The 25,570-nt window shown below is 37.1% G+C and overlaps 4 protein-coding genes across 5 annotated transcripts; 2 read left to right on the top strand and 2 right to left on the bottom strand.

Annotated features, from left to right (window-relative positions):
- Positions 1 to 337: 337 nt before the first annotated feature.
- On the top strand, positions 338 to 2,506 carry LOC107800530 (enoyl-CoA delta isomerase 1, peroxisomal). The gene has a single exon (XM_016623720.2). The coding sequence runs from the start codon at positions 559 to 561 to the stop codon at positions 1,291 to 1,293; it is 735 nt and encodes a 244-aa protein (XP_016479206.1). The 5' UTR covers positions 338 to 558; the 3' UTR covers positions 1,294 to 2,506.
- A 2,080-nt stretch (positions 2,507 to 4,586) lies between these two features.
- On the top strand, positions 4,587 to 8,861 carry LOC107800527 (nudix hydrolase 14, chloroplastic-like). Its single transcript, XM_016623715.2, has 7 exons — positions 4,587 to 4,885; positions 5,225 to 5,330; positions 5,828 to 5,905; positions 6,180 to 6,272; positions 6,413 to 6,505; positions 7,834 to 7,932; positions 8,463 to 8,861. The coding sequence occupies exons 1-7, from the start codon at positions 4,650 to 4,652 to the stop codon at positions 8,700 to 8,702; spliced, it is 945 nt and encodes a 314-aa protein (XP_016479201.1). The 5' UTR covers positions 4,587 to 4,649; the 3' UTR covers positions 8,703 to 8,861.
- A 604-nt stretch (positions 8,862 to 9,465) lies between these two features.
- Positions 9,466 to 13,467, bottom strand: LOC107800528 (copper chaperone for superoxide dismutase, chloroplastic/cytosolic-like). Of its 2 annotated transcripts, NM_001325685.1 has the most exon segments (6): positions 9,669 to 9,914; positions 11,143 to 11,342; positions 11,631 to 11,765; positions 11,872 to 11,944; positions 12,833 to 12,859; positions 13,113 to 13,373. In NM_001325685.1, coding segments are annotated over 6 exon segments (942 nt in total).
- Positions 13,468 to 15,952: 2,485 nt separating this feature from the next.
- LOC107800526 (subtilisin-like protease) lies at positions 15,953 to 18,598 on the bottom strand. Its single transcript, XM_016623714.2, has one exon. The coding sequence runs from the start codon at positions 18,328 to 18,330 to the stop codon at positions 16,105 to 16,107; it is 2,226 nt and encodes a 741-aa protein (XP_016479200.1). The 5' UTR covers positions 18,331 to 18,598; the 3' UTR covers positions 15,953 to 16,104.
- Positions 18,599 to 25,570: the final 6,972 nt, after the last annotated feature.

Here is a 25,570-nt window from a genome sequence, read left to right as displayed (position 1 = left end):
AATAATAATTTAATAGGTAAAATTTTATTAATTTAAAATATTAAATATTAAAAAATTAATATAAAAGATATTATAGTTAAAAGGGGTTCAAATTAAATAAAAAAAACGTATTAGACACCTTTCGAAATCTGCATAAGACGATTTCCATACTTATATTAATTGAAATTATATGATTAAGACATATAAATTATTATTCTAAGGGAGCTAGTCATTAAAGAAACAATAATAATAAACAATAGAAAAGATAAACTTTAAATACTAATGAAGAAGACTTTTGAAGTTGTTCAACAATTTTGATAAAAGGAAGCATTTTGATTTATTAAGGTTAACCGTTCTTAAATGGTATGGCTGTTTCCCAAAAAAATTTCACTCACCGACCGAAAATGAAAAAATAACCGTTCTTTTCCATCGTATCAGACACCCTTAATCAAGAACCAATAATATCTTCATTTCTGTTCCCTTTCTTTCTTCTACCTACCAAAAATCCTCTACTTTTTAGTAGGGACAATCTTCCATAGCTGCTGAAATCCAGCCATAGGAAGGAGAAAAAAGGGAGGGATGTGTACATTAGAGAAGAGAGGCAACATCTTCCTCTTAACCTTAACTGGTGCTGATGAGCACCGTTTACACCCCAACCTTATTGACTCCCTCGCCGCCGCTCTCCGCCGTCTCCGATCTGAACCAGCTTCTTCCTCTGCCGCTCTGATCACCACAGCGCAAGGTAAATTCTTCTCCAATGGTTACGATCTTAAGTGGGCCTTAGTTGACAAAGCTCGCCCACTACTCATGTCTAAGAAACTTCGCGCACTTGTCTATGACTTAATCACCTTGCCTATGCCCACAATTGCTGCTGTCACTGGACACGCATCTGCTGCCGGTTTAATCTTCGCCCTTTCTCATGATTACGTTCTTATGCGTAAGGATCGAGGGTTTCTTTATATGAGTGAGCTTGATATTGGATATAAGATTCCGATTTGGTTTTCGGCTTTGTTTAAGTGTAAAGTTGGGTCGCCGGCGGTTTGGCGTGAGGTGGTGTTGAAATCGGCTAAGATGACGGCTGAGATGGGAGTTGAAATGGGGATTGTTGATTCGGCTCACACTGGAGCAGAGGAGACTGTGGAGGCAGCTGTGAGGTTAGGGGAAGAATTGGTGAGCAGAAATTGGGATGGGAAAGTGTATGCTGATTGTAGGAAAACTTTGTATGTCGAGCTACTAAATTCTCTTGGTTCTGATGAGACTGTGGGAGATTACGGTGAGGAGGAGAAGCCAAACAAGACTCTGTCAAGGCTGTGACTGGGGCATTGGTGCATTCTTGCATATATAGATATGGACTGATAAGTTTTCTTGCCAGTATTTTAGTTGAGATAATTTAGCTTTGGCCTATTTATCTGAAGCTGTAATATATCCAAAATAAGAGTACATGTATTTGATTATATGAGTTGAACCTAAAGAAAGAAGTGGGGATTTATATTGCCGACCCCAACTTGTTTGGGACTGAGGCGTAATGATGATAGTAGTTGTTTTGTTGTCCACCAATAATGATTGGTCGCTTGAAGTTGTAACATGAATATAACAAACAATCGTGGATAATTATTATGCAGGATTATGGATACCACAAATTTGTAAGGTAAGGTTAATGCTGAGTGTGGCTTCTTGAATCTGATGAGAAAATGTTCATTGTTTGGACTTGCAATGTTGAGCATAAAGAAGTATGAGGTTTTATTGCATTATTGTTTATTCATAGACCGGTGTTACAGGGAGCAATTGGTGAAGAATGCTTGAGTACTGATTGACTTTACAAATATAAGTTACAATTATAAATTTCACTCAGGAGCGAGGATTATGGATTGGATTTCTGAAATTATATCCTGCATGTTCCCCTCATGTCTATATTTTCTGAATCCATTCCATTTTAAGATTTCCACTCAGAATTATCAAGATCTGTTACTAGTAATAAGTTCACTGTGGCAGACCAGGCAAATTCAACATCAGCATCAAAAGGATGAGTTCTGAGTGCTGCCTCCACAATCATCAGTTTGTTGTAAAATGTGTTAGCTTCTCCTGGTGGCTGCATCCGTTGAAGATTTACCGGCTTGTTCATGAAAACTTATGTGTTCTGTAAGCTGGTATGGACCCTAAATTCAACATCAGATTCAGACATTCATTTTAACAAGGGAAGTGGAAGTATGCTGCAGGGTGAAGTTGCGTTTTCTCTTTTATACCAGCTGTTGGCCAAGGAAAATTGCGCCTTATGTTGCTCCTTGACACTTGGTTAAGGCTCCCATTATCTTGGCTCGTTCTTGCTTAACTTGGTGTTTATGTCTAGATCATGAGACAGCTTTGCCATTGCTCATCCTGTAGTTGATTGTGGTGTTTTTTCCTCCAACGAATAAATGCGGGAAAAGATTGAAAATGTTGTAACATAGACATCATATGACTTCTGGACCATACTATTGTATGTTTGATTATACTGAATTACAAATAAGTATTATTGTGTTAGCAGAAATTGTCCACAAACATTGTGAAGTTTTCTCCCCCCCGCTCACTCTTGTAGCGGGACTGGAGAGTTTCAGAGGTGTGGATTTAGTTGTGTATATATTATACTCCATATGCTTTTGCTCTTTGAATAAATGTCCCCATACCGAATTCAGTGGGTTTCTCAAATACTCATATTTGTGTGTGTGAGAGAGAGCAATGCGAGTTTTTTAGTTATCCTTCAGCTCTCGAGAGAGACAAAGTCGGATCCAGGATTTAAATATATCTTGATTGAGATCTATTTTTTGTACATATTTAGTAGTAAATATTTGAATAAATGTATAGAGTTTGAACTATAATTATGAGTTCAAATGTAGCTAAAGCACTATATTAGAGAGTTTTAATGATATGTCGAGTAGAGTAAGCCTATGTAATGTTATAGCAAGTAAAATTTAGTGATTATACCCGAAATTAACCTTAAGATGTGTGGTAGCAGAACCACGTACAAAGGAAGAAAAAAAGCCCAAGAAGGAACAGAAAAAAGCTTGATATAAAGACCATTGAAATTGAAGAAAATAAAATAAAATAAAATATTTGGTGTAGCGGAAAATGTTTTCTTGGAAAATAAGTAGTAATCTTATTTATTTTCCGGTGTTTGGTACGCAAATTAAGGAAAATGACTTCTCAAGAATATTCATAAATAATTTAGATATAATAAACATGAAGCTAGGGGCGTTCATAAAAACCCGAAAAGCCGAACCAAACCGAAAACCAAACCAAACTGACCAAAAAAACCGATACTTTTTGGCTTGGTATGGTTTTGGTTTTGAATTTTAAAAACCGATCAAATTTGGTTTGGTTTTGGTTTTAACCAAAAAATAACCGAAAAAATCGAACCAAACCGACTATAGGAGTAGCTATTTCAAATTTATTATTACACCTATATATATGTATATTTTTATACAAAGTTTCAAAAATTTTATGGTGAATGTTAATCGTTTGCATTTTTAGTACAGTTCTTTACCTTTATATTCTAGTTTGATTGGTAGTTTTCTTTTGTTAAGTGTAAGAATCCATTTCATGTTAAAAAAATATATTTTTAATTGAGTCCTTAAATTACTCATCACTATTTGATTCAATTATCATCAATATATTTTAGTAAATAATAAATTTCTCAAAGGGCAATTGATTTGATAGTGTTACGTTGAAAATGTGATCGCTGGAGTATGTGTTTGGTAGTGTATGTCTTATATTTAAGAAAAAACCGACAAATAACCAAAAAACTGACAAAATCCGACATAAACCGAATCGAGAAAAAACCGACTTAATTGGTTTGTTTTGGTTCTAATATTTGAAAAAACAACTTACTTGGTTTGGTTTCTTTTTAAGGAAAAACCGATCCAAACCGAACCATGAACACCCCTACATGAAGCCATAAACTTTCAAACCAACAACCTTCCGAACTCACAAGTTTCATAAACTTTCGAACCGCTAAACTTTCAAAACCGCAAAATTTCAAACCCGTAAACTTTATAATTTCTAAACCCATAAACTTCCAAACTCATAATTTTGGAACTTGTAAAATTTTGAACCTTCAAACCGATAAATAAAAAAAAATAAAACTGAAAAATATAATTAAAAAATATTTTTTCAGGGGAGGGGGGAGCAATAAAACAAAAAAAAGAGAAATTTAAATTATAAAAAAAAAACAGAATTTTTTTTGTGTGGGGGGAGGTTGGGATGAGTGGTGCAGAAAAACGAAAAAATAGAAATTTAAAATTGTAAAAAAAAATTAAGGTAAAAAAAGTAATTTTTTTTGCAGGGGAGGGGACGGGGTGGATGGGTAGTAGGGTGGGTAATAAAGGAACAACTGAATTTTTTTAAAAAGAAAAGCCTTTTTCGGAGAGGGGTGGGTGGGTTGGTGAGAGTGGGGAAAGTTGAGATTTTGAAAAATATTTTTTTTTCTTTTGATAAGGAAATTTTCCTCTAATTGAAGAAAAATAAGTTCGAAAAATATTTTCCAAAACATTTTAGCCAACCAAACATGGAAAAATTGAAAAATATTTTCCGGAAAATATTACAAAGACACCCAAAGAGCATTGCAATTCATCTCGTCGGTTTATAACAAAAAGAAAAACATAAATGAGCAACTTTGCCAACACAGCCGGCGAATCATGAGAGTGGCAGTGCCACGTTATGGACTTCCATTCTTGGAACCTCTCAACAAATTCCCATTCTCCTTCTCCTCTTCAACCCTTTCTCCTAATAAAACTTGTACTCAAACAACCTTCTCTGCTAAAATGTCAACAACCCCACCTTCTCAACTCAGCCACATCATCAATCTTCCAGCCCAACTCGATCAACCCGTTACCATTGTCGCTGCTCCCGGCGTCTCCGATACGCAGTTCAGGCAAGTCCCTCCACTTGCTATTTTCTCTTTATTGGGTTTCTATTTTTAGCATTCCACTAACGTAATTCACGCTTAATATGATATTTTTGGTGAGATTTTTGCAAAAAAGAGAAACTTTTTTATGTTAAAGATTAAGCATTTTTCTTGGCATGGTTTTGGATTAAGTGAGCCGTTTGGAAGTCCCGCCAGTTGCTATTTCTTCTTTTGGGTTTATGTAATTTACTCTTAATATGGCATTTGTAGTCAGATTTTCAAAAAAGGAAGCATTTTTATGTTAAGAGGTTCAGAGTTTTCTTAATATGGCTTTGGATTGAGTGATTATGGTGTATTTTCTTGTAGGAATGCTATTGAATCCTCATTGTTCAAGCAGTGGTTAAAGAACATACAAACTGAAGCAGGAATGCTGGCTAATGGAGCTATGTCTCTAAGACAAGTTCTTATTCAGGTCTCAGTCTCAATTTCTTGTTTTAAGTATGTATAACTTTTATTTGTTCACTAGCTTCGACGAATTATATTATTGGCTAATGAGTGCTCCGCGGCAAGTTGAGTTGCTAGAGCACTTCTAAATTATTCAACATTGGACAATGCTGGAGAAAAGTCTTTTCATCTTGACGGATGCTCCTTAACTACATTGTTGTTAAGTATGTTAAAGTCCAATTAACATTTATCAGACCAATGTATATTTAGGTTAATTGTGCACCTTATGCTCCTAAATGATTGCCATGCTGCCCAAATATAGCTGTCAGTAGTCCTCCTTTCTGAAGGGGATAAAAGAGAAGTCTTCTTCATGTTATATGTCAGGATTGTTATAATGATTTTGGGTAGCACTATCAGTGACTGGAGACATAGTACTAACACCGAAGTTCAATCTGCTTTTAGTCGTGCTACCGCAAGCATTAAGTTTGATTTACAGCTGATTTTCCTTTTTATGTGTTGGAGCAGGGTGTAGATATGTTTGGAAAGCGTTTGGGGTTTCTAAAGTTCAAAGCAGATATTATTGATAAGGAGACGGGTCAAAAGGTATCTGAGTAGAATCTCCCATCCCATTTATGTAACTCATTCAGGCGGACAATGAATAGATTCTCTTAAAGCTGTGGTTTCCTTAATTTATTTTGTTTATACTTGGTCTTTTGTCCTAGTATCTTAGAGTGGCGGAGAATACAGTACTCTTGACATAGATTGTCATTACTAACATTATAATGATGTATTTCTTCCAATTTCCTTTTTCCAGGCTTACCGTTGGTTGCAACAAGGGCAATTTCTTTCCAATTACTATTGCTTCTGTTGTGTGTAGGTTCCTGGTATTGTCTTTGCACGGGGTCCAGCTGTTGCAGTGCTAATCCTTTTGGATTCTGAGGGTGAGACGTATGCTGTGCTTACAGAACAGGTAGGTCTTCCAACCATCAACTCCTCTATTTATATAACGTAGAAAATTATCTCACAGTACTAATTAGGTGAGGAAATCTATGAAAGTTCTCTACCCCTATTACCTTTTTAACTCTAAAATACATTCAAATTGTTTGAAAGGTTAGGGTCCCTGTTGGGAGGCTAATTTTGGAATTGCCAGCAGGAATGTTGGATGATGACCAAGGTGACTTTGCTGGAACAGCAGTTCGAGAGGTCTCTCTTTCCCTCTCTATCAAAGCATTATCCCCTTCCCCACCCAAATAATCCAGGCAACGTGATGCCGAAAGCTATCACATATTCATCCATGCACAGGCATTTCATGCCAGAGTTACTGTTTTCTGGTCACAGATGATTTTCTGACAGTTCTGTTTGCAACCCAGTATACAGAGAGAAGTGAATAATCAAACGGAAACATTTAAGTTTCAAATTTATTTTAGATCTAATGGTGTATATTACAGCGGCTTTAATCATTGTGAAGGTCCGGGGTTTTGTATGGTCTCGTCCAGAAATGTTTCCTACAAGACTGGTATTTGCTTTTTAATCGTCTACAAAATGTTTAAAGAGGGCTCGTATTTGCTTTTGCAAATTATTTGGGTCACAGATAATAATGTACAAACGATAGATGCTGAAGGATTATGTTAGGTCGTGCCAGACATTGTCTTGTCACTTTTTGGTAGCTGTTGCAGAGTTATCTGAGTAAGGTGACTAATATGCTCGCAGGGTCTCAATCAATAGGTGACACTGAGGATTAAGTAGTTGTCAACAAGTCAATCCCGAGCAAGTGTCAACAATGAGTTAATTTGTCAAAATCTCAGGCATTAATGTAATTTTGAATGCTACAGTTCAAGTCTATATTTGAACTTTATGGTAAAGTCATAGTCGTCAAACCATCATTTTTAAGGTGTGCAGGAGATTGCAAGTAGCCAACTTAACCAAGAAAAGGAATAATCATGTCGCTAACCCATATAGGCTTTTGTACCTGGTAGACGACAGCCCTGTACAAGGAATAGAATACATGAATCTTCAAAAGATGAAGTAAAAATTTCTCCAGATAATACAATGAGCCAATACTTAGTCATCATTTGCTGCAGTTGACTCATTAAGATACATACAGAGTGAATATGAACTTTCTCAAAATTTTCTAGACTGGGGCAAGCTGTTCCCTTGCTTCACGGCTCATTTCCCTAGTATATTCATTTATTATTGCATAATGAACTGGATTCCTCTTATTCTGTCTTTTTCCGACTAATCAACGGAAGTTCCTTCTTTTCTGAGTAGTTAATAGAATCCAGAAATCTGTTGATGTTTGTGTATGCGTGACTCTACTGATCCTTAGAGGAACATCGTAACTAACTTATCACAAGCAACTGTATTACATATTTGACAACTTAGTTGCACTGTACTGTATAATCAAGAGCTGCTTTTGAATACTTATGGATGTGCATATAAATTAGTATTAGCTTGTGGATGGCAAAATTGGAGAGTTTAACATTGCTATTTGGCCGAACTTCTAATTTAAGTATTTGATCTATATGTCTCAGGTTGAGGAAGAAACTGGAATCCACCTGAATGTTCATGATATGGTCGACCTCACAGCGTTTCTCGACACATCGACTGGGGGCAGAGTTTTTCCTTCTCCTGTAAGCTTCCACCATCTTCTATAAGAAAGACTATTCTGACCACATGCTTTCTTGGATTTTGTATTATGGGAACAATAAGTAGAAATATTTGCATAAACAGCTAGTTTCTGCTAAAAAGTATATGAAAGGGTATATGTTATAGTTGCTTCTAGCCTAGTATTAAAAGAATGTTGACGGTTCATACTTCTAGTATCAGTATTAAAAGAATGTTGGATACTACTCCATGTGCACATGAAATAATAATTATACTAACCTTGACCCTCATGGTTTTTCAGCATAGTAAAAATTATAATCAGCATAGAGAAGCTGCCATTTTCTGGAACAGTGGTAGCTTCTTTCTCGCATTTCAGATAAAAAAGGGCAGCTTGGTGTACGGGGTTCAGAGTAGGGTGACTGCATCGGGTCTATCGTACATAGCCTTAAGTTGGGTCTATTATTCGCACTTAAAAAATGGGGACTTTTATTAAGATTTCTGCCTTTATGCTTTTTTAACACTATATTTTGTGATTTTGTTGTTCTTTCGACGTTAGGGTGGCTGTGATGAGGAGATCAGTTTGTTTCTATACAGAGGAAATGTCAGCAAAGAGAAAATCCAACAACTGCAAGGGAAAGAAACTGGACTACGTGACCATGGGGAGCTGATTAAGGTGCATGTGGTTCCATATGATAAACTATGGCGTGCCACAGCTGATGCAAAAGCTCTGACCGCAATTGCCCTCTATGAGATGGCCAAAAGAGATGGGCTGCTGCCTTGCTCGACGACAAGTTAATATTTTCTCTTCCATTTATCTCAATTTACTTTATTGTATGCTTGGCTGAATAGGTGATGCTATATCTTAGGCGGATGATATCTAAATTATGGGCATTCCCAGGTGCACACTCCTGGCAACTGCATCTGTTGCTTAGTTTTAAACTTTTCTACATTAAAAGCTGTTTTGCATAGAACACAATTTTATCATTTCAAAATAGATAATAAAAAAAGGGAAAGAGGAGATTGGTTCTTGCACAGTTAATGGAAAACCTACAACAACAAAAAACCTAGTGAAATCCCACATGTGAGATCTGGAGAGGGTAGTATGCACGCAGGCCTTACCCCTACCCGGCGTTAACGGAAGTCCTAAAAGATAACAAATGTATTAACTCTATTCCCTTTTGCCGTTTATTCTGTTCCTGGTATGGATGGGTATAGTTCGCTTCATATTTATTGTTATCACAAGAACATGGCACTGCTATTTAGCTATGAGCTTGTATCTCCTTCAAAACATTTCTTGCTGCGACTTATTTTCCTATTAAATAAAGTAAAAGAAACTGAGTGCTTGTAAATTTTGAGTCAAATACCCCAAATTGAAATTTTTTATTTGTCTCGAAGAACTCATGGAAATTAGAGTCTTACTTCCAATCCTTTTGAGTAAAATCTTTCTGGTTGCAGCTTGATAAAGTTGAATAACGAACATCACTGAAGAAAGTAATTTCCAATTGCAGTTGGAAAACGACCCTGCCATCCCAAATTGAAAACTACTGAAAGCTTGATGCTTTGTTAAAATTTAATTCATTGGCAATCCTTATTGAGATAAAGATGAGCAACTCTGTAAATAGGAACCAAGAAATGAATGAGCAAATGATACATTTATTTTGATACATTAAAATGGTTCGTCCAACTTGAAAAGCTTCATGATCTTGGAAATGATGGAGATGTAGTATACAAAGAACATATAGGTCCACGATTGTGCAAGTGTTCAAAGTTTGTTAGTTGCTTCCCAAATAGTTGTACCATCACAAGTGCAGAGTTTCTTGTAGTTCTCACCAACTCCTGCACTTCTAGCTATCACTGCTGCTTTAAGGCCAGGATCTGATTTATCTTCAGTTGAATATACTGCTATAGCTCGCCCAATCAGGTCAGCAACTCTCAGCTTCTCTTTAGCACCAGAATAAAATGCCTCGCCTTTCACATCAACTTCCAGTGTTCCCAGGTCACCGAGTGGCTGAAAAATGGAAAAACACATTAAAAAGTGCACCAAATCAACCTTTTGGTGCAACTTTATCCAATACAATGTTCAGGGCCAAGGAAAAAAAGCAAAAATTAGATATCCCGTTTATATTATGACATCACTGTGGGAACAACCACCTTGTTTTAGTTTCCCAGGTTGTAGATCACTACCAAATAGTCTCAATATAGAAGTCGTGAAGAATGGAACAAGCATGCATCCCGTGTGGGGAAATGGCTGACCCTTCCAGAACCAAGAATTATCAGGGCACTCACCATTTCATCATTTATCCCTTTGCACCAAATTCTTTACTATTACGTCCTAGGCAAAGCAAGGACTGCAAAGGTCACAATACCTAACACCCTGTTAAATGCATGGCTTTCACCAAGTAAGTAAACCCCCATCTCCCACTCCCCAGAAAGAAAGCGGGAAAAAATAGAAGGGAAGCGGAAAGAGTATTAGTACATCTTAGCTTGAATAGTAACTTGTACATGGTGTTACTCAAAACCCACACAAACCAATCACGCATTAGAACCTTCTCCATAAATTTGGCACCTTTAGACACTCCAAAACAAGTAAAGAATTAACACAACAAGCATGTGTAGACATTCATTTCACCCTTTGGAGGACAAAGAGAAAGGAAAAGTTTCACATAGTCGCTGCCAAACAGTATCCTTTTTTCAGACGACTTCCATTCCAAAACTAACAGCATGCATTATTAGATACATTTCATTGACAATGGACCCCTTAAAAGTATTACCATAGTCCTTCAAGCACTTAAAGCATACATAAGTGAGATTAGTTGAGAACCCGACTGCATAAATAATAGATAAGCATGCCGATTCCCTCTATTTCTCTGTGGAAGGATAACGGCTACTGCAGAATCCATGCCCACGCCCCAAAAGAAAAAAAAGAAAACACAACTGTGCCTCAATCCCAAACACACGGGTTCGGCTACCTCACTGACCATGTTACTCCAATTAAATTCATCTCAGGCCAATAACATACAAATAAAAATAAAAAGTACTAGAAGTTCTATATATTATCTATTGATGACGTATAAAACTCTGAAAGGCTAAATGGCTCCTTGAAAAGCATAAGAAGTAAAAATGCTACCATGACAAACATATTCTCAACTGATAGATAGCACCTATGTAGAGTTCACAGGAACAAGGGAATATAACATATTAAATTTAAATCAGATGTTTTTCTGAGTATTACTTACTGGGCTATACAATTTCCCAGTACTAGCTGCCCCCCTCGTCAAATCACCAAATTCATTAATTGACCAAGCATGCTTTCCAGGTGACAGTCCACTGAAGTTTGCTTCAATCCTAGTTAATTCCATATTGACTTGAGCCAAGCGAACAACACCAAAAATGTCTGGCCCTTTGAATTCCGCAACAGCAGCAGATATAAGGAAATCTACAAAGCATGGTTAAACACATAAAATTGTTGGATACATCGCATTGGAAATAAAGTAGATGAAGCTGAAGAAATCTAAAGCTCATGAGGTAACTGCTTATGATCCCTCTTTTGCATTCATTCTCTCAGTTCAGCACTTTAGAAAACATTATATACAATAATCATAGGCATAGCTGATTCTGGTCATCCTGTGAATATAGCCAGAGATGTGAAAATATAATGCTTCACAAACTTTCTAAAACAAACAAAACATCAGATATACAATTAGCTTTAAGATTGGAACTATACCATCCGGAACTCCTTGTCCAATCAGTCGGGCTTTCCGACCTGTTTGCTCCAAGGCTTCTGTCAAAATCTTTACAGGTGAAGATCCAAGAACTCTCACTACTTGATTATCGAGGTCCACATCCACATTCTTAACACCTAAAAGCCACACAAAAGATCTCTTTCAATGCCAAAACAAATTGATGAGTTTTTTACAGGAAAAAAGCCTCATGACAAGGCATGATTTCTTGTTTTTAGCACTTACCTTCAACAGTTTGCAGTTTGCTCTTGACTGCCTTAACACAGCCTTGACACGACATGTCCACCATAAATTCTGTCTGTCACCAAGTTGTCAATACCATCAATTTAACGCAAGAAAACAGCAATAATGCAACATAATAATCAGAAGTTATGAGTTCTTATGAGACATTTTAGATAGAATAATTCCAACATAATGCAAGCCCTCCACTCCCCAACCCTAAAAGTCAACTCACAACAAAACCAATAAAACCAAATGCGAATCGCAAAAGTTAAAACTCTCTTCGATAACAACAAATGGGTTATCCTCAGCATAAGTTGGTGCATTAACATTAAGAGATGCTTTAAGGAAAAAGCCAATAAAGATCAGCATTCTTGACAAATTAATCACATTACAGCCAGCATGATGAATTTACCTAAGCAATCAATCAAGGAGAAAAAGACCCTCTTGTATTAAATAGTTCAAAAACAAACGCATACTTTTTTTTTTGACAAGTGAATATTGCTGATAGCAGAGCACTATATAAGGCTCTGTCCTGCCTTCTTACACGAGATGTTAGTTGATCGACCTAAAGCAAAGGAGAAAAGATTGGTCCTAGATTGATGGTGTACTATATTGTACCTTTCTTTGACTCAAATGCTGTACTACATTACAGTACTATCCAAAGTACACGTTACCATATTTACCATAATAAAGACTTGTTTGCCAGTACAAGAGTCCCTATTTATAGTACAGTTCCAGATATGCTAATATTCACTACGGTGTAAAAAATTTTACACTATCAGATTACATCTAGCTGTTATATGAACTATCTTATCTTAAGGATTACAAATCCCATATTTTATGGTGAAGATATCTTTTGAGTGACTTTTACGCTGTCCATATATAAGTTAAACTCATTTCTCATTTTTTCCTCTCAAATCAAAACTACATAGAAAAATATACTAAAGCCTAAAGGAGAACGTACCAGTAACTCAGGCAAGACGGCACCATTCTGCAAACGAAAAATCACATTACTGAATTAGAACTATAACATCAATTGATTGCCAAACCAAAAAACAAATTACTAGTTTGCAGTTGTGGCTTAGGAATAGAGGTGAATCTCAAATTTAAAGAGACTAGTAGAGTAAATGCGCCACTTAATATCCGAATTAGTTCCGGTGCATCCACGGCTTGTATGTTGAATCAGCCTAGGAGGAATTCAACAAATTTAAGAAAAATAAAGAGTCAAGAGGAATAAATTATACCTCGACGGAAGTTAGGTGATTGGAAGAAGGCGCGTCCATATGAAGCGCTGAAGGAGGACTTGATTTTTCTATATTCTTCGCGAAGCTTAATCGGAGATTCGGATTCGAAGCAAATTTTAGATTTTTCGATAAGCGTTCGAAGTGCGAAGAAGAAGAGGAGGAGGAGGAAGAGGAAATGGAAGAAACAGCAAAAGCAGCAGCTGGAATAACAGCAGCAATGGCGGTTGTTTTTGCAGTCACAATTGACCTCAAAAATGCCATTTTTTCACAATCCTTTTATATATTCATTCAGCTTTTGGTTACTAGAATTTTTTAACAGTTGAGATAGAGAGAGAGAGTCGTCGTCAGACTTCGGAACACAATCTGGATTCTAGAATCATCGATTTACTGTATTCAGCTAATTGGGCTGTTTCATTGGGCCACATAACTACTAGCCCTCGTTTTAGTTTGGAATATTGACACATATATACCACTAGTCCACTACTAATGGGTGAAGCACAGAAATAAACCTCAAAGTGGATGGTCTTGAATTTTTGTCCGCTTGTTCTATGAGCAAAATTTTAAGTTTAACAAGTGTAACCCTTTGCTTGTCTCATGGGGAATATTTTTAACTTGTTACCTTGAATTTCTGCCCATGGGGCAAGCTGCGGTCAAAAGTTAAAAGATCATCCCAAAAGTGTCATATTTCTGTAAATTTTGACTGCTAATTATAATACCCCTATATTAGCAACATTTTAGTCAAAATTAGTTTTACCAATTGTAGCCCAAAAAAATTGACAATGATAGCCAAATTCGGAGCAAGTGCACAGATAGCCATTATCGGGGATGCTATTTAAAGATTGACCAGTACTTATTTTTGTCCTGAAATTTTAAACTAAAAATCTTAACTTCAGAACAATTCAGGATATTTTTGTCCTGAAAATTTGAACTAAAAAACTGAAATTCAGGACGCACTGACTTATTTATAAATACAGCCCTTGAGAGTGGCTACCTGATGTCATTTCTACGCCAAATTCTCCAAAATGGGCGGAAAGGGATCTTGAGATTTTCATGGAGTTTTCACGAGATCTTGGATATGTTTGTGATTCATTCAATTTTAATAGGCAAAGCATCTGAATCTGTCGATGACAATTTACATCATCATCATAAATTGTAATCTCACCATTAAAAACTCATTTAAAGCTTCAATTTGAAATCTGAAACTTTTTAGTTGTTTTGAATGGGTGTGGTTGAAATTCTTGGGAAAACCTATACGAAGTTATATAAAATTTGAGGAAGATTGGAGGTGTTTTAAAGTGCTTTGGAGTCAAAATTTGGAGCTAAAATCGATCTGAAAAACATCGCTATGATAATATATATCACGTATATATTTTGAATATCCACACAGACTTCATGGATATAAAAAATATACATTATATATAGGAGATATACAGATGTATACGAGGATATAGTTAAATATACATAGATATACATTGCGCTTTAGCTCGTTTTCTACGACGATCCAGCTCAAAATTTCGACTAGTAACTTTTCAAATTAACCTTAAATGAGCTCAAATTTAGTATAAGCTTCACACAATTGTTATTAACAAGATTTTTGAACACCCACCTCGGATTATAACACTTTTTAAATTTCAGTTTTTAGATTTGAGAGCTAAATGCTCGATCAACAGTGGGCTTCAAGATCTTCTTCATAATTCGGTGATTTCAGTGGGTTTTTATTTTATTTTATAGAGTTTTAGTGATATATTGAAGGCATCAGTAGTGCTAATTTTGGTATTGATGTGGTGGTATACTACTACATGCTGAATGAAGAAAGAAGGTGAATTATTTTGAACTTTGCTAATTATGTTAAAATTACCAACTTGGCTAAAACATGCCAATAATGATAAATTGGGATATTTCTTGCCAAATTTTCTTTTATTTTACTTGTCGTTGCAAGTCAACTTAACTTGACATTATTAGTGCACAAAACATAAACACTTTCTTTTATTTGAGGAAGTGCTTGAAATAAGTTTATTTCATATATTCATATTCATATTAATGATGAAAAGAGTGCTACATAAATTAAAATAAAGAATTATCTTAAATAAGCTTGGTCCAAGCCTGCTAAAAGAAGGACCAGCCTCGTCATGGTGATTAGAGGACACATCCGATCGTTCACCTCTAATCTGACATGTTTCCTCCCAGTTATATGATCAACGGATCAGTCAACTAGAAAGCGGGTTATTCTTCTTCCGGGATGAGTTTTTCAATCACGAGCTTGGGTTTAGTAGAGGACTGACTTGTTTCCTTCACGCCCAGGAGAATGTTGCGAGGGGCATGAGAAGTTGGAAAATTCTTGTGCTATCAATGTATATAACTTAAATACTTTAGTAATAAGGGCGTGGACGCCTGATGAGACGGGTCAATAAAGAAAATAGAGAAAAACTATGAAGGTTATTGGAAGATATTTGTATTAAATATAGATGGATATATATAGTCTCTAACATTTTGCCCACTTGGAATGGAAGTATTTAATGGTAAGTAGGTAATGCCGACAATACTAAAGTCCAGAAAATGGGACCATATTTCAATCAAAAGGTCATTTCAACAAAGTAATCTTGTAATTAAATATTGCTATTTTAAATTAAAGATAAACATAGCCGGACAGATTTACGGTTTACTTTTTTTAACCAGTATATATAGATTATATATTAATTATACATATTTATACACATTTTATACATGAATTTTACATACATTATACATCCGCCGGCTATTTTTAGTTTAAGAAATTAGGTGGGTGGCTATTTGGACAATATAAAATTATCAAAAGCCATTAACTAAATCAAGAAAAGTGAAAGAATGAAAAGTAACATAATAACATATACAGAAAAAAAAAAATTAATAGCATTCTACTAATATCAAAATGAGCAGTTTATGCACTTATTCTGCATTTAAGATTGAAAGCATTAATACAAGTCCATTTTTCATGGCAATCTTGTACGTCTCACTAGACCAACACAACTGCAATTGGACTTCTCACAGAGTGCGTATTCGAAGTCCATTTCAAGAATCCCTGAACAACTTCATTGCCTGAGCTATTGGTTGTCTTGGAAAAAGTCACTTGGTATGTTAATCTCTGGTTCAACATAGAGAAGTTTAGCTTGGAGGGTTTAACTTTCACTGCAACTCCTTTTGGTGAAACTATCTCCACCTTGTAAGTTGATGTGGCGTCACCAACATTTGTCACGGTTCTGGTATATATCTGAGGAGTTGATCTAAGTCTGATGGAAAATGAAGGATAATTTAATTGCGCTTCAGGGATACTTTTCACCTCCGAGCAATTTACCTTGCGTTGTAACAGCAAACCTACCTCTCGATTTGTGTAGTTCAAACCACATAAATAAGGTAAATAGTCTTCAAATGGTGTATCATAAACTAGTCCAGGATCATTTGCTCTCGACGGATTAACATGCCCTGCACCAGTTGCAAAGATATTGGCAGGATTGAGCGTTTCATCTAATATTGGATTCTTGGCAAGGTTTAATGTGTCAGCAGTTGTCATGATTGCGGACTTAATAGCAGAAGAAGACCAATTAGGATGCGCGCTCTTTAGGAGAGCTGCTATGCCACTAAGGTGAGCGCAAGACATTGAGGTACCAGATAGAATATTGAATGCAGAATTTGTGTTTTTGTTGGGGATATTCACGGTGGTAGGCCAAGCAGCAAGGATATTAACACCAGGGCCAATAATATCAGGTTTTAAGATGCCAGGATTTGCTCGGCTTGGTCCTCGAGTAGAAAATGAAGCAACTATAGGAGCATTTTTATCTCCTATTACTGTTCCCTGGAATGTAATTGCAGCAATAGGATTTGAAGTTGAATTTATATAGGCCTTAATTTTCTCTCCTTCTTCATGTGAAACATCTAATGCGGGAAGGACATGAGCAGTAGCTGATTTTGTGACACCATCTTCCGGATTATTGATGAGAATCATGCCAACGCCTCCAGCGTCCTTTACATTTCGTCCTTGACTACTGGTGTGACTACAACAATCTTTTCGACACAAGACTATCTTACCTTTGATAGCAGGATCAGTCATCGCCCACGATCTACAGAATGGAGCATCTTGATCACTTGCATTCTTTCCAGCATCATATAGAGCGACGAATGTTGAGTTGGAGGTCTTTTGCTGATCAGCAGTTTCTCCTTCAAATTCCTCTTTATTTCCAAGCTTAACAGTGGCTTTTAGTTTTCTATCATGGGTGCTAGCGCCAACTGTGAGAATCCAAGGGGCACTATTTGCTACAGAGCTATCAAAGTTGCGATTGCCTGCAGAACAACTAACAAGAATACCTCTTTCTGTTGCACTGTAGGCCCCAAGAGCAAAAGTGTCATCATGGAATGGAGCGTTACCACCGCCAAGAGATGTGGAAATGATATCTACACCATCATCTATAGCTGCATCCATGGCAGCTAAAGTATCAGTTTCACTACAAGTAGCAAAACTGCATACTTTATATATGGCTATGTGGGCAAGAGGAGCAACACCAACTGCAGTTCCATTGGCATTCCCAAAGAAATTGGCACCTTTCACAAAAGCTCCTGCAGCTGTGCTAGCTGTGTGTGTACCATGTCCATCATCATCTATAGGGGAACCTTCAGCAAATCGAAAAGACCTGAGTCCTATGATCTTGTTATTACACTTTGTCGTGAAATTAGACTCACAAAATCCTTTCCACTTGGCAGGCGGGGAAGGCATCCCAACGTCGCTAAATGAAGGATGGTCAGGGAAAATTCCAGTGTCCAAAACTCCGATGATCACGCCTTTCCCATAGTTGGAATCCTTCCACAAGCCCATGTTCTGTTGCAAACCAAGAAAACTTGGAGTATGAGTAGTTTGCAAGGACAATATCCTCTGTGGCCGCGCAGAAAAAAAGCCTTGTTTCTTCTCCATTTCCTTCACTTCTGCAGCAGTTAATCTTGCTGCAAAACCTTTCATCACATTGTGATAGGAATATATCATTCTTGGCTCTTCATTGTTCCTTGAGTTAATTGCTGTAGTTTTAGGCAAAAAAGAATGGTAATAGCTCTCTAAATCCAATGATGATGATTGAGTAGAAATTTGGGTTTCTGGTGGTTCAACTTGGATTACATAAGTCTCTAAATCAGTCTGGAAACTAGGCCATGGGAAAGAGCAAACAATGCAAAATAGAAGGATTTTCAAGAATCCCATGGCTGCAAATGGGATGCTAACTTTTTATGAAAGTGAATTTGATATATTTTTCAGTTTAATTTGGAGCTACTACTTATATAGTACTTCCTCTGTGAAACTTATTGTATCATTATATTGTAAATGAGACTAGGATAGAATTACATGCTATAACCGACTGATTATTAGCATAACAATTGGCTAGTCTGATATTGAAGTATAGTTTGTTCGTTGTAAAATTTGTACATATTTGACTTTTCTTTTTGGAGGAATGATTGATATAAAGTTGTCCACTGGCATAATGGTAGTAATGACTCGAATAAATAATGGGCCACATTCAAATATTATCGATGTTAGGAAAAAACCCAAATAGTTGCTCATCTGTATAATATATGCATAACTAAGGGTGACAAAATTGTTCAAAGAAAACAGTTAACCATCCATATTATTCACTAAAAAATGGGTTGGATCATAAACTTTTTAAAAATGGGTCAAATATGGATAAGAATCACATTATCCATTTAGAAAATGGATAACCAATGAGTCTAACTTTTACATTTGTAAAGCCTCAAATTGGGGATTCCTCAAGTTAGAGAGACTAATAGCCTGTTTGGCCAAGCTTCTTTTTGGCCAAAAGCACTTTTGGCAAAAAAATTGAGGTGTTTGGCCAAGCTTTTGGAAGGAAAAAAAAGTGTTTTTGAGGAGAAACAGAAGCAGTTTTGGAGAAGCAGAAAAAAGTAGTTTCTCTTCAAAAACACTTTTGAGAAAAATACACTTAGAAACAGTTTTTTAAAGCTTGGTCAAACACTAATTGCTGCTCAGAAGTGCTTTTCAAACTAATTAACCAAACACAAACTACTTCTCATCAAAAGTACTTTTGAGAAAAGCACTTTTTGAAAAAAAAAAAAGCACTTCTCAAAATAAGCTGATTTTTGCAGCTTGGCCAATCAGGCTATAAGAATTCTCCCAAAAGTGATTATATACAAGAAGTCATGGATAATATGGGTAACCCATATTATCCGCCGGTTAACCCGTTTTTTATCCGTATTAAATATGGGTCGGGTCAGATAATTGATCCGTTTTTTCATTACCCGTTTTCAACCCGAACCATATCCGACCCGACCCGCCCGTTTGCCACTCCTATGCATAACTTATAGTACTTCCTCTGTAAAACTTATTGTATCATTACCAACAAGGGTTGTGGTGGAGTGGTAAGTACTTCATCCTTCACCAGAAATCTTGGCTTCGAGTCCCTGAGTATAGAATCGCCGGAATGCTTTATCCTCCAATGTGAGACTTCCCGATACGAATTCGGATTTAGTCGGACTTCAATGTAACTAACGGACACCGGATGGAAATAAAACAAAAAAGAAACTTATTCTATCATTATCGTCTATCATTATCGTGAATGAGAGCAGGATAGAACTATATGCTATAACCCATTGATTATTAGCATAACAATTGACTAATCTGATATTGAAGTATAGTTTGTTCGTTGTAAAATTTGTATATATTTGACTTTTCCTTTTGGAGGAATGATTGATATAAAGTTATCCACTGGCATAATGGTAGTAATGAGTCGAATAAATAATGGGCCACATTCAAATATTATCGATGTTGGGAAAATTTTCAAAATGGTACCCTCCAATTTAAAGTTGGGGTCAATCATGCTCTTGTCGGCATATATTTGCTCTTAATTTTCAACACAGCTAACGAAATTATTGTGATTATTAAGCTGTTCAATAAATGTTGACCTACCGTCTTTAGTACGAATTGATACAAGCTGTTATTACCTTTTGTTTACCTAAAATTGGATAACAATTGCATTTGTACGCGGTTCGAAGGATAAACGATTTAATCTAACACTAATAATAAAGAATATTGAACAAACAAATTAGAGATGAAACAAACAATCAAACCACTCACAACGTAAAAAAAAAAAAAAAACCACTCACAATGTTAAGGGCAAGACTGATCTTGGACTGAATAATGAGCTCGTCCTTGATCGGGCACAGTCACAAATAAAGAACAGAACTAGTGAGCAAAACTTTCAACAGTAGCTTAAAGAAAAAAAATAAACTTTTATTGCTTTGGAATGCATGCTACAACGTGTCGGATACAAGAAAAACTTCCCTTTATATAATGGGATAGTTTCAACACTTGTATAAGTCTAAAAAAAAAGTACTCCATCTGTTCTACTTTATGTGAACCTATTTCCTTTTTGGCCCGTTCAAAAAAGAATGATCACTTTCTAAATTTGGAAGCAATTTAGCTTAAACTTACAATTCTACCCTTAATGAGAAGCTTTTATAACTACACAAATACTCTAGGTTCCTTTTTAACTTGTTTAGGACCACAAATTCCAAAAGTCTTAATTTTTTCTTAAACTTCGTGCCCAGTTAAACCGGTTCACATAAATTGGAACGAAGGGAGTATCTTCTTTTCCCGATAATTATTGATCCAAAATCGACATCGAGTGAGATTCGCACTGAGATATCCGGTTGAGGGCGGCTATCACGATCCTCTATCCTTCATGCACAATCATTCACCGTGTCTCCCGAGGTCTATATCTCACACTCGGCTCGGGCGCGCTGTTTTACCATGTCCGATGTCAGATATACCGTTCACTCTTTCGGGGTCTCGATACGAAAGGCTTTTGACCTCGACTACAACCTCTCGGTTCTGTGTTCCCCCTCCATTCTCTCATTGGGGGATCGGGATAAACTTTATGTCATGACCCTAACCCCGAACCCGGTCGTGATGGCGCCTCTCGTGAAGACAAGGACATCCAGTTTAACCCAACTTACTTTTAAAACAGTTAATCAACATAAAAGTAGTCTAACCATGATTTAGTAATACTGAATAACGGAAAATATCGATAAAAATACGGAAAATCCAACCTGACACAACCCTAACCAGGGTGTCACAAGTCACGAGCATCTACTAGGGTATAAATACAACTGAAAAGTCTGAAATGTACAAGGCGCAGACTAATGAAATAAAGAGGGAGAAAAGCAGTGTTGCGAACGCCGGCAACTACCTTGCCAAACTTTGATGACTCTGCCTCCGACCAGCCAATACCCGCTACCGGATTCAGAAATACCTGGATCTGCACGCAAGGTGCAGGGAGTAAAGTGAGTACTCCAACTCAGTGAGTAATAATCATAACCAAAGTCTGAATGGTAAGAAATCACGTAAAGCATATCAAAATGCTATATAGAAGCAATTCAAAACCAGTAAGAAAGCAGTGAAGTTGTCAAAATCCCCTAAGACATCTTAGCTCAATTTAAACTTATTTGAAAATGACTTTTTCAACAGTTACACAAATGAATGCAAAACAGTTAGTGCAAATAATCACAGAAATCCGTCCCTCGGGCACAATTACCATAGTTTAACAAGTAAATGACAGGTAAATATGAAGATAAACACATAAAGGTTCTCCCCTCGGGCACAATGTCAACAACTCCGCCCCTCGAGAAATATCTCAGAACAATACCAGCCACTCGGGCAATCACATAGAACGGTACCAGCCTCTCAGACAATCACATAGAACAATACCAGCCCCTTGGGCTATATCTCACATCACAATGGGTACTCGCGCTCACTAGGGGTGTGCAGACTCCTGAAGGGGCCCCTTACGGACCAAGAGCAATATCAAGCCATCTCGTGGCATCATCTCTAGGCTCTAGGCCTCATATTAATAAGCCACATCGTGACGTACATATCTCAGTCCCTTGGCCTCATAATCAAATTCTGTGTATCACCGATGCGGCGTGCAGCCCGACCAAAAAGATATCCTTACAACACAGGCCATCCGCCTTACTCAGTCAAAAATCACATAAGCCACTCGAGCAACGGTAAAACATGATGCTCAACCCAAAATATTATTTGAAATATCATTTCAAGTGTTAAAGCAAAGTAAACATGGTTGAGTTTTAAAAACAGTGGAAAATAACATGACTGAGTTCAAGTATAAAGTCAAAACAGTGAGGAAATATCAACCAAAAATCCCCGAAGGGTTCAAATAGTTGGCACGAAGCCCTAATATGGCATTCAGCCCAAATAATGATGATAGGAAATAGATTTCAGTCAAATACGCGGTAAAATCACCAATCGGGACAGACCAAGTCACAATCCCAAATAGTGCATGTGAGCACGTGATTTTTGCCCTATGAGAATTACTCCCAAAAAATTCAAAATAAAATAATTTTTTCCGTTGTTTGCAATTTTGTGGATTTTTATAGTATTTTCTGTCATTATTTGCATGAGTTCGTGCATGTTTGTATGTTTAAATAAATGAAAAATACAACAAATAGATTGCATTTGCATTTAGGATTTAATTTTATAATTTTTTTTAGTTGAGTAGTAAATTACTTATTTTTACAAAAATGAAAGAATCAAAAAATAATGTATTTTGCATTTTTAAAGTGTTTAATGTCAAATTGTGTGATTATTGTATTTTTAGCATGTAATTAGTTGTGATAAATATTATTTAAAGTGGATTAGTATTTTAAGTCAATTTTGGTTTTATAATTTGAGTTAGGATTTTGGGTTTTAATTTTGAAGACAATTTAGGAAGAAAAAGAATTAATAAAAGACAAGGAAATCAAATTGGGCCAAATTCAATTTAACCACCAAAGCCCAAATCAAATACACCCCAAACCAGCCCAGACCCGTCTCCCCCAACCCGGTCCGCCTCCAACCTCAACCAAAACGACGTCGTTTGGACATGCTCTAATTTGGGCCGTTGAATCAGCCTGATCGAACGGTCCCAAACCTTTCCCACAACCCGACCCATTCCCATACCCGGACCACCCACTTAGCCATCAAACGACCCCGTTTTTCCCCTTGATCAATCTGTATCGTCGATCTCCTCTAATCCAACGGCCCCAGTTAATTCCCCATTTTAATATACCAAACACCCCCCACTCGTCTCTTCAGAGACCAAGAACATGTACCACCGCGCCGCCCTCTTCCGCCCATCGAAAATCGCCTCACGGCGGTTTCATTGGCCCAAACAACCCCAAATTAACACCAGTGATTCTCCTTCACCTAATTATCTCAAATCCTCAAACCGTTCCTTTCAAATCACGACCGAAATCGTCGAATCTTCGATCGAAATTTGAACCCCGAACCCTAGTTTACCCAATCGACCCCAAACTGACACCCCATAACTTCCTTGACCTCCTCATACCCAATACATATCTGGTTTCCCTCGAATTTGTCTAAAATAGGTCGAATTTCAAATCTTGAGTTCCGATTCTAAAAGTTAGAGTTAAACACAAGAATTGTTGATGATTTCAGGGCCAATTTCGTTGCAAAATGGTGTTAATCATTTGTTCTTAAAAAGAACAAATGACTAACAACATTTGGCAATGAAGTCGGAAAAAATTCGAGTGCCAAATGAACCCGTTGAGTTGGTGAGTATCAAGTACTACTTCTTTTCTTTTCTTGTTATTATTCCACTTCTGCCCCGTCTTCTTCTCTTCTTAGGTTTGAATTAGGTTAATTGTGAACTGTCCATTCGATTGTCTTTGGTGCATATTCATGTATGTCGTTAATTAATTTAATAGCGATTTTGATTTTTCAATCTAGTTAAAGGTTTTAGTCTTTTGTTTACTATAATTGTGGTACTTCGGAACTTAGGGGGGATGAATAACAGAAGCCTTGAGGGTAATTTGGGCAGGGAAACCTGTCAATAATTAATTAGAGGGCTTCTCAATAGTGGTAGGGTCTAGGAAATGCACTACTGAATTAATCATAAGCACTAAGTAGTGGAATGAATTAAAAATGAAAAGGGGACTGGTAGTGGCTGGCTTAATGCCTTTTTAGGAGCTGGAAATCAAAGAACATGGGGGATGTAATTAAAGACTAAAAAATACAGGTGTAAAAGGGTATACAGTCTAGAAAGGGAGGGGAACAGAAGAAAAAAGGACAGAATACACCTTAAAAGGGGGATACTCTCTGATATATAAGAAGCAAGGACTGACTTTGTGTAAAAACAAAAGGAGAAAGAGGCAGAGATAGAGAGAGATAAGCATTAAGATATACACAGCAGTTGGATATTCTGAAATAGAAGGGAGGGAGATCCGGATACTCTGAAATACTGAGAGGAGAAATGCTGAAAATACCAGGCAACTGTGGAAACTATTGTTTCATTAAGTTATCTTGGTGATTTCTTAGATTTCGAATTCTAATCCTAGTTCACTATTTCATTGATCACTCTTGTTTGGATTTTTTTTTTCAAATTTTCAATCTGTCCAATCTAATTTAGTTCATTTGAGTGTTTGAAGTGGAATGGATTTCGTTTTGAGTGGGATGTGAAGTTTGCTGAACAAGTAGATACTCTACGAGTTTCTGGGGTCTCGACACCTGGTGGTTTGAATCTGAGGTTTATCTGCTGTGCTGCTGATTGTTTAAGCTTGCTGAATCTCATTTCTTCATTGGTTACCCTCTTTTCCAGGTATACCCTTCTATTTCCACCTAATGTAAAGCTTGGCTTGGAATATATAAAATATGGATTTATGGAGCTTTGAGCAGGAGTTGTGTTGTGTTACTTTACTTGTTTGTTTCTATTTCATTTAGGTAGTTTTGATCGCTACCCCTCCACCCCTGAATATGTGATCAAGAGAATAATTTTCTGAATATTGTAGATTACATGATTGTTTCTAAAATTTTTTGGCACAGGGAAGAAGAAGCAAAAACCCTAGCAACGAAAACCAGCAAACCTCCATCCATAACCCAGCCCAACGAGCAGCAGCAACGTCGTCACTGTCCAAACTCCATCTCCATCAACAAACCTTCAGCTCCCATCACCACCGTCAACTGCTCCACGCCATAGCCACCACCCAAACGACACTACCCGTAATCTCCACCTTTCCAAACTTCCCCGTCGAGCAGCAGCGACAACTTCGCGTTCTTCTTCATCAACCAAACAACCAGTCCGACACCCCCTCGACCTTACTGTCATCGCCACCACCCAAACACCATATCCGAAAACCACCCTCAAACCTAACCCAAAACCACCGCGAAACCACCTATCGCAACCAACTCCCACTCCCCTCACCACCTGCGGAACCAACCAGCCCCACGACCATTTTTCTCCTTCGCCATAGCCAAGAACCAGTCCGGGGATCCTCCGTAACCCTTCGACCCCATTCCCTCGCATCCAAACACCATAACCAAACAGAAACCAGTAGCAAACCCTCCCTAACGCCTGAACCACCACCAAATAGCCTCGTTGGCAGCTCTTCCCCCTCGTTGT

This window comes from Nicotiana tabacum, chromosome 1 (genome assembly GCF_000715075.1).
Source record: "Nicotiana tabacum cultivar K326 chromosome 1, ASM71507v2, whole genome shotgun sequence".
In the NCBI taxonomy this organism is placed as follows: Eukaryota; Viridiplantae; Streptophyta; class Magnoliopsida; order Solanales; family Solanaceae; genus Nicotiana; species Nicotiana tabacum.
This window is presented reverse-complemented; position numbering and strand designations above follow the sequence as displayed.